Consider the following 9,947-nt stretch of genomic DNA (forward strand, 5'->3'; position numbering starts at 1 on the left):
GCGGTACGCGGGCGTCTCACTGTTGTGGCCTCTCCCATTGCGGAGCACGGGCTCCGGACGCACAGGCTCAGCGGCCATGGCTCACGGGCCCAGCCACTCCGCGGCACGTGGGATCTTCCCGGACCGGGGCACGAACCTGCGTCCCCTGCATCGGCAGGCGGACCCTCAACCACTGCGCCACCAGAGAAGCCCTCTTAAGTATTTTTGAGAAAACTTTTAGAGAAAATCTAAGGTTACTTGGTAGGTTTGTGAGAAACTGTTTCAGGATTGCCTTATGTTTTATTGTATCTTTATTACAGATTTTCCTAGAACAGGTGTCAGCATTAGAGATTAAATTGTTGGACATACTCCCCTCTAACTAAATAGGAAATTTTTCTTATTCTTGTCAGACTTCTTAGTAGCAAAACTTTTCCCTGATATTGTTTGACGTCTTGCTAGCAAGGTGCCTAGGATACAGAATTTAAGGAGACATTCATTCTCAGGTGCCCACTCTACCTGCACAAGCCTGAGAGTGGGATACCTCGATTGCCTCACTCTGTCCTGGCCTTATTTTACATACATTCAAATCATTTTTTGAGCTCTTCATTCTTGTTACTTAAGTGAAGAACCGAAGAGCTTGGACTAAGAGAGAACCAACACATATACCCACATGCCTACTTTCATTCTTGAACCCATACTTTTCATCTCAGCTGTATGTCCTGTTTTTTTGCCAAAAGTATTACAACTGTCTTTAGATCATTGATTTTATGAGTTGGGTTAAATGCTGCTGATAAGAAATGGATGAGTGCAAGAATGTCAAGTAAATTCCAACATCTAGTGGTAGATGTAAGGTGTAGTGACTCAAACATCTGAGAAGGTCCCGAGGCTAATGGTGACCTTCCTAATGTCATTAAGAAAAGGGAAATTTAAATTTAAGTGCATTCTGTGTCAGGCACAGTGACAGATGCTTTTACTCACAGTGTTTTTTATAGTCCTCATATCTTCTCAACTAGAGGTTATTCTGAATTAGAAGTTACTCTAGGCCTTTCTCACCTTCTGAGATGGCCCATACTCTGTGGAGTGTGTTTCTGCTTAAATAAATACACTTCTTACCTTAAAAAAAAAAAAAAGAAGAAGAAGAAGTTATTCCATGTTAGAGATCAAGCGGTGTATACTCGAAGAGGCTAAAGAATAATCCCAAAGTCATACAGCTAGTGGTAATGTAGCCAGGATATAACCTAGGTCTGAGTCCCAATACCCATTACTGGTCACTGCCTTCATGAGTATATATATATACAACATGTTCAGAACTGTTTCGTTTTCTCAAAATGGTTAAAATTTTGAACGGATAAAGGCATTAATTATCTGAGAACTGTTTTACTGTGGAAATTCTCCAGATCCTCTTAAGCTGATGATGGGTATGAGTCCTATTTTACTGTTCTTGAGGGGGAATTTTGTTCCACTTTTTCAGAAGTTGCTCCACATGGTGGCAGCACTGTACCAGCAAATATCAGAACCTCTTGCAAAAGGAATTAATGCTTCTAGGGTGTTCTGGCTTAGTAGTTTTCTTGTAGCTCACTTTAGAAGGGCATCCTAGATGTGAAAGCATCAGAACATCTGGAGAAATTACTTTGAAATTGGAGGGTAACATGTTGATAAAAGTCTGACTACTATTGGGGTTATGTTGACCTTCAGGTTGATTCCTGGTAGTATGCCTTGCTACAAGTAATAGGACTTTATTATATTTTCATTTCCTGTCTTTTATGGGGGAATCTCACACACCTCATTTTCCTGCAGTTGTTTTTACCATTTTATAATTTAGTTAAAGCTGACTTTCCGTGAAATACTATTTGAAAGAGAAAAGATAGTTTGAAGTAAAAAAATTCTCACTGTTAAGTCCTAGGTTAACCTCTCTGAGTCTGTTTCCTCTTCTGTAGAGTGAGAGAGGTACCATCTTAGAGAGTAGTTAGGAGTATTAATTGAGCTCTTGCATGAAAAGCATCTGTCAAAGTGCCTGGCTCGTGAGAGTTCACAAGATGATGGCTGCTGCTGCCATGATTATGAAGTAGACATTAGGCAAAGGTTAACATTATTGCTACAATATTAATTTAAAGGGTTCTGATCCCTTTGATAGCTATACAGGTTCATATGGTAAAATCTTTCTGAGGGAATTAAAGCTAAACTTATTTCTAGACGCAGATTTATTAGTCCATTATTTTGAAAGTAAACGTATTCAGAATGAGGAAGCACTTTGGCACGAGAGGAAAATAGCTCCTATGATTTCTTCACAAATAATCAGAGTTTTGAAAATTCTGTCTCACTAAATTGATATTTGCAAGAAAGATACACTTTTGGGTGATAGTGATAATTCTCCAGTTTTTGCCCATGCATTAGGATTTTCCCTCCTTACTGCAGTTTTTCTTTTCTCTCTTAGAGGCGTTTTGAGGTATTCCAACTTCAGTTAATGTTTACACCAGAATCTGCCACTCCAGAGACTCTCTTGACAGCCCCACCACATGTACTTTGCTTTTTGTTTGTGAGCTCAGGTCTCCTAAATCCTTTGGCTCAGTGCCTTAGCCCCTTTGATCTTGTCTTCTAAGACTTCTCAGTTCTATCATCACTCTGAGAACTGCCCCTGGGAATGCCCTTCTTCCATTGCTCTGTCCTCTCTGCCAAAGCACAGACTACTGAATTAGTTAAAAAAACAAAGCAAAAAAACCCCCAGAAACATATTTTCGTTTGTTGAGGGTTTTTCTGCCCAAGCAGCATGCTCTCAGAACTTGGCGCAGTATGGCCTTTAGCAATGATTCTAGTTAAACTGCCAGCTTCTTTTAATATGAACTTATATTGGAAAGCTGTCTTATGAAAAATAACATTTTTTTTTCTCAGAGAAAGTATGTATTTTAACCATGTGCTAGCCAGCATGTAGAGGCCACATGAGATTATGACAGTGGTTCTCAACTGGGGGTGATTTTGCTTCCCGGGGGACAGTTGGCATTGTCAGGAAACACTTTTGGTTGTCACAACTGATGGGAAGGTTGCTACTGACATCTAGTAGGTAGAGTTCAAGGATACTTTAAACATCTTGCAGTGCACAGGGAGCCCCCTACAACAACATGAAGGACTAATTTGTTTTAAAAATTTAAATAATGCCTGACATGTAGTAAATGCTTAATAAATGACAGCTATTCTTGAGAAACAGATCTAACGTGACGTACTTTCTGATTATTGTAATTTCTATTTAGGCTTTAGAAGGTTTGTGGTGGTTTGCTGTCAGTCTGAGATGATAAATGTTGCAAAACTGAAGTCTCTCTAGATCACTTTGTAAATTTGAGAAGGATTTTTGTCAGAATATGTTTGTTGTCCTCGTGGGCAATGTGAAATCATCTATTAATGACCTCATTTAATTTAGTACTTTAATTATATGAATTCTGTTATCCCTAAACATATATCAATAAATAGGAGAAGAGTTATAAAATTAAAATATTATACAGAAGGGAAATTAGAAATGCATAATGCTCTTCATGCCCAGCGTCCATAAAGGAGTACCAGAGCTGGTAGAGTTTTAGGCATGTGTGAGAGTGTCAGTATGTGGTAGGCACTGGGTAAGAATGATGTAGGAGGTAACATGTTCACTCAGTCTGTGTCTGGATGCCCCAAGTAAGTAATGTTGTATTTGGTACTAAAAGATGAGTTGCTGGTAATTTCTGCAGGATCGGAGTGTTGAGTAAGTGGAATCATTGGAGGCTGCTCCGTTATAAGGGCAAGTGCCCATCTCAGTGCTTTTCGGTCTTTAAATTCTTGCAGAGGAAGGAAACAAATTTTGTTTTCCTTTATGATAAACTTTGTGGAGATCTTGTTATGTGTATTCTCACCTTAGGAATTTTAATCATCTGTTTTCATTTTATCAGTTATTACTAACTTAGGTTTGTTTTTTTTTTAATCTCATTTTGGGGGCGGATTTTTAGATTTAGAGAAAAGTTGCAAAGACCGTACAGAAAGTTCTCGTATACCTATCTTCACACAGTTTTACTTAATGTTAACATCTTACATAACCATGGTACCTTTGTCAAAACTAAGAAATAGGCGTTGGTACATTACTATAAACTGAAGTACAGACTTTATTTCACCTGTTTCAACACAAATATCCTTTTGCTATTCCAGGATTCAATCCAGCATACCAAATTGCATTTAATCACTTCCTCTTATAAAGAGTTGACTCACTCTTTATGAAAGTATCTCAAAAACAGAAAAGTGCTTTGTAACTGTGAAATTTTTTCTTTTTTTTCGCTCCAGTACTAACACATGGGGGTTAAAACTCAGGCTCTGAAACCAACCAGACTTGGATTTGTATCCTGGTCTGCCATTCTTAGCGTGGTGGTCTCCCTAAACATCTCAGTATCCTCGTCTACAAAATGGAGATTATAAACAGTGCCTCTATCGTTGGATCATTGTGAGAAATAAAAGAGGGCTTGCAAAGCACTTAATAGTGAACCTGGTATAGAGTAAGCCCTTAATAATAACAAACGTTTCTTTATTGTATAGTGATTGTGGTGCTGGTTATTAATGATTTTAGAAGGGTTACTATTTCAACGGCAAATTTATTTTTTAAAGGTATTCTTTTTTTTAATAAAGCTGTTTTTATTATTTTTAATAATTTTATTTTATTTATTTATTTTTCACTGTGTTGTGTCTTCGTTGCTGTGTGCGGGCTTTCTCTAGTTGCGGTGAGTGGGGGCTACATAGTGATTTTTTAAAAAAGTTTGTAAAGATATACACTAAAATATTATATATGAAATGTATGTCCAGGATTTGTTTAGAAATTGTTTAGAGCAACTAGATGGGGTAGGGACTGGGGGAAGGCGAGTGGGTTGAGGTTGTGTATGAAACAAGATCGGGTATGTATCAATATTTGTTTGCAGCTGGGTGATGGATACATGGGTTCATTAAACTGCTGTCTCTGAAAATTTTCGTAGTAAAAAGTTTTTAAAAAATCTATTCTTAGACATCTTCTTGGGACCATTATTATAAATTTTTTAGTAATTCATTTCTGTGGTAAGTATTATCACTAGTGGACATTTGTCCTCACATCAAATCACTTTTTCAATGAAGTCTGTTTCTTTGTGTTCTGTCCAACATCCTGGCACCAACATCTGTTCACTTTCCCTTCCTCTTTTCTCAGCTCTCTCTTTCCAGATGTAGTGAATTGTATGCAGACTGACAACCTGGAACTAAAGAAGCTCGTGTATCTCTACTTGATGAACTATGCCAAGAGTCAGCCAGACATGGCCATCATGGCTGTCAACAGCTTTGTGAAGGTAACTTTTCCCGGGGACTCAAGAACAGTCTCTTTTACCTCAGAAAACCTTTTCAGAAGTGTCTCTTGATATGGTTAGTGTCTGCATTGCAAATAAGCAACCTCTGTTCCAAAAGAGGGCCTCTAGAGAAGTATTGGCCATTGAGTAGGAATATTCATAATTTAAGCATTCTGTATGCCAGAGTTTGTCATCCAGTTCAGACCATATGGTGAGCCTTCTGTCAGCTGGGCTTGGTGCATTCTTGCCAGGTGGGAGAAGAAAGCCAGGTGAAACCTCACTGTTTTATCTTCCAAGGCTGACAAAGGTTGGGCATATCATTGTAGTGTCAGTAACCTGGGGCTTTACCTATTTTATCTTTGTAGAAATTATGCTTATGGTTCAGAAGTAGTGGAAACTACAGGAGCTACCTTTTAATTTTGTTTTATTGAATAGGTCTTAAAATAGTTGATTAACTTTTTTGTTATTGTGGAAATTTTCAAACATATTCAGGTTGAGGGAATAGTATAATAAATTCCTAAACATCTACCTTGTAGTTTCGGTAGTTACCAACCTATGGCCAGTCTTGTTTAACTTAAACTCTCCATACATGCTTTCCTGACCCCCACCTCCTCTCCTACTGGATGATTTTAAAGCAAATCCCAAACATCTTAAGAATGAAAAAATCATTTAATCAGCTGATCATTAAAGAAAGTCCTTAATATTATTGGATATCCAGTCAGAATTCTCCTATCATTAGATTTGATGAACACAGTAATAAGGTTGTTCTTATTAGGGTTTTTGTTTTGTTTTGTTTACTTCTTTTTCCTCTGCCTGGAATTTAGTCTACATTAAAAGCAAAAATCAGGCAGCATTTCTAAAATTAGCTTCTATTAAATTGTTTTGGAAAATAAACATGCTTTCTTCCTTCTCATGGAATTTTTGTTCTTTTTCTGTGTTTACCTACAATGTACAGAATCATTATAACATTTCATTCTGTCTGGTGATTCATAGATGGATGATATCATTGGAAATAATTTAGTTTACATTTTTTGGAAGTTAGCATGTGCATAGGTTTATAATGTTTAACGAAATTTTTTAATATAGGGCAATTTAAGGGTGTTCCTTCTTGGTAAATGTTCTATTTGTACTGTATGTGGAGGCACTTGCTAGGAAAGGAGAATGTATGTTAATCAGGATTTCAGAGGGCCCTCTCTACTGCTTCGCGCAAGGAACTTATGTTGGGCCCAAACCAGCTTCTAGATTCTCCTTTGCTTTTTTGGCTGTAGGCCCCAGATATCCAGCCTTCTTTTCTCCCTGCTTAATATTTGTGGAGTGGGACATATCTTTCCAATTTCTGATTTTTTCCTGTACCAGAATACAAGCCCAAAGCCCTTTTCTGCTTTTAGTGCAGGTCCAACAATGGCCATGGGGATGGTAACACCAGCTCTCTAAGCTTCTGCCCAGCTCTGGAATGAATCCTACAGGGCATTTCTTCATTGTGTATGTAAAGCAGTTAAATGAATTCCTAGCCTAAACTCTTAAATAGGCAACTATTGTACTTAGGAAAGGAATTGTATGGGAGATGTGGGTTCTGATGTAGAATGAAACTGGAAGCCTACATTAATTAAATATTCTTTTGTTGCTTATATAAACCAGACTGTTTAGTTTTCTGGTTTATGTACCCCTGTAGTTGTCAATGATTGTTGTTTATAGGACTGTGAAGATCCCAATCCTCTGATTCGGGCCTTGGCAGTCAGAACCATGGGGTGCATCCGGGTGGACAAGATTACAGAATATCTCTGTGAGCCCCTCCGCAAGTGCTTAAAGGATGAAGATCCCTATGTTCGGAAGACAGCAGCTGTCTGTGTGGCAAAACTCCATGACATCAATGCCCAAATGGTGGAAGATCAGGGATTTCTGGACTCTCTGCGGGATCTCATAGCAGATTCAAATCCAATGGTAATATGTTTCTGCATTTATAAGAGAGCAGTATTTAAAATGGGTCCCTTTAAAAAGCATGTTTAAAATAAATTTTATCTTTGGGACATTGAGCCATAGGTTAGCTGTGTGAAGCGTGACTTCTGTGTGTGTCCCACAGATTGTCTGTCTCACACCCTACATGTTTCTGAGCTGAAAACCAAGTACTAAAATACGAGGGTGTTCTTTTTTTTTTTAATTGAAGTATAGTTGATTTACAGTATTGTGTTAGTTTCACATGTACAGCAAAGTGATTTTGTTTTTTATATATATGTATATTCAGACTATTTTCCATTACAGATTATTACAAGGTATTGAATATTGTCCCCGTGTTATACAGTAAATCCTGTTGCTTTTCTGTTTTATTTTTTAATTTTTCTAGGTTAATATTTTTATTTTTTATTAAAAATTTTTTTAAATTGAAGTATAGTTGATTTACAGTATTGTGTTAGCACAGCGATTCATATAAAGTGATTTTGTTTTTTATATATATGTCCTTATAGGTTATTATAAAACATTGAGTATAGTTCTCTGTGCTCTACAGTAGGTCCTTGTTGGTTATCTCTCTTATATATAGTAGTGTGTATATGTTAATCCCAACCTCCTAATTTATCCCCCCCCTTGTGGTGTGCGGGTTTCTCATTGCATTGGCTTCTCGTTGCAGAGCACGGGCTGTGGGCTCGCGGGTTTCAGTAGTTATGGCGCGCAGGCTTTAGAGCATAGGCTCAGTAGTTGTGGCACATGGGCTTAGTTGCTCCATGGCATGTGGGACCTTCCCGGACCTGGGGTCAAACCCCTGTCCCCTGCATTGCTTCCCCTTTGGTAACCGTAGGTTTGTTTTCTATGTCTGTGAGTCTGTTTCTGTTTCGTATATCGATTCATTTGTATTATTTTTTAGATTCCACATGTAAGTGATATATAATATTTGTCTTTCTCTGTCTGACTTACTTAACTTAGTATCATATTCTCCGGGTCCATCCATGTTACTGCAAATGGCAATATTTTTCTTTTTTATGGCTAATATTCCATTGTGTGTGTGTGTACATATACACACACACACCCTACATCTTCTTTACTTTTTTTTTTTTTTTTTTTTTTGTGGTATGCGGGCCTCTCACTGTTGTCGGACCTGGGGTCAAACCCCTGTCCCCTGCATTGGGAGGCGGATTCTTAACCACTGCGTCACCAGGGAAGGCCCAAAGATATTTAATTCTTTTGTATACATTATTTAAAGCCAGACATTATTTTTTAGGGTGATTCTGAGGGCAGCTTATCTACAAATGAAGCTAAATCTATTTACAGTATTACTTAACACATCATTGCAGGATTACTTTTAAAAGATAATTGTTCAAGGGTATGCCTAAAGCAGTTTTTGTCGGCAACTTCCTGAAAACTGGATCTGTTGTACATAGTAATTCAGTAGTGTACCGAAAGAGCACGGCTTATTCATTTCTTAGTGTCCCTTTTAAAATGATCTCAAGGCTCTAATTTGGCAGGGGATTACTTACTCTCAAAAGGGAGATAATAGTGTGATAATAAATTTTTTGTTTTGTTCATGTTGCAGCATGCTTTTGCGTGATTTTAGGGCTGGTGGGCCAAGTAACTCTTGGCTTCTTAGGCGTGCCTTTTGTCCATTTGTAGATATTTATTTGTAGTGTTTTAGCTTTGTGAATATTCGCATTTCATCAAAACACATCTTAAGCTACTTATGTAAGCCCCTTTAGTAAGTAATGAGTTTTATTGGGTCTAATTTTTATTTTTTTTTTTTCTCCCCTATTGACATTTTTAATTTTGCCTATATAATGAAGGAGAGTAAGTCTCAAAGTGGTACATTGGCTCTGCTAGTAACTGAAGTTCATTTGAATTGAGTGATTGGTCATTAAGTATCATTACTGAGAAGATGGAGGAATTTTCTCTTCTTTTTTTTTGCCTAAGGCATTCTTTATGTGGAGGTGAATAACGTTGAGCTAATCAGTGGATAACCTCTGAATATTTCACTGTTGAACTTTTTGAAAGAGAGAGTTGGATTTGCTGTGAAATAGATGTGTCTCACTTGCAAATTACCTGCTCAGATCTCTGCTTTGATACTTCATTTGGTTCATCTTACTCTTTGGGTAACCTTGGCTTCTATTTATTTTTCAAACTTAGTATCAAGGTCAAAAATGAAGTAAGCCACATTTTTAAAAAGATACTGTTGTTCTAACTACTATCAGGAATATTTTAGCCACCTTCTAGGCATAGAAGTGATGTGGGTGTATATGCTTAAACCGTGACTTTACAGGGTATAATCACCACCGTCATTAGAAGATTCAACCCTACGTTTTTCACTCAAGCAGCCCTGTGTGTCACCTTTTTAATAATTCCATAAAGAAATAAATTTATAAAGCAGTAGTATCTGTTTTTAGAATGTTTAGCTGGTACTAAGTTGTATTTTTTTTTTTTAATAATTAATTTATTTATTTTTGACTGTGTTGGGTCTCCGTTTCTGCGCGAGGGCTTTCCCTAGTTGCGGCAAGCGGGGGCCACCCCTCATCGCGGTGCACGGGCCTCTCACCGTCGCGGCCTCTCCCGTTGCAGAGCACAGGGTCCAGGCGCGCAGGCTCAGTAGCTGTGGCTCACGGGTCCAGTTGCTCCGCGGCATGTGGGATCTTCCCAGACCAGGGCTCGAACCTGTGTCCCCTGCATTGGCAGGCA

General features: G+C 38.0%; 1 protein-coding gene across 1 annotated transcript in view; it reads left to right on the forward strand.

The window, feature by feature from the left end:
- The window catches only part of AP2B1 (adaptor related protein complex 2 subunit beta 1), a 130,699-nt gene that overhangs the window by 24,709 nt on the left and 96,043 nt on the right, over positions 1–9,947 (forward strand). The window contains exons 4-5 of the mRNA XM_007105563.4: positions 5,162–5,297; positions 6,990–7,235. Coding sequence (XP_007105625.1) covers positions 5,162–5,297; positions 6,990–7,235 — 382 coding nt within the window. The remainder of the gene's footprint in view (positions 1–5,161; positions 5,298–6,989; positions 7,236–9,947) is intronic.

This window comes from Physeter macrocephalus, chromosome 14 (assembly GCF_002837175.3).
Source record: "Physeter macrocephalus isolate SW-GA chromosome 14, ASM283717v5, whole genome shotgun sequence".
NCBI lineage: Eukaryota > Metazoa > Chordata > Mammalia > Artiodactyla > Physeteridae > Physeter > Physeter macrocephalus.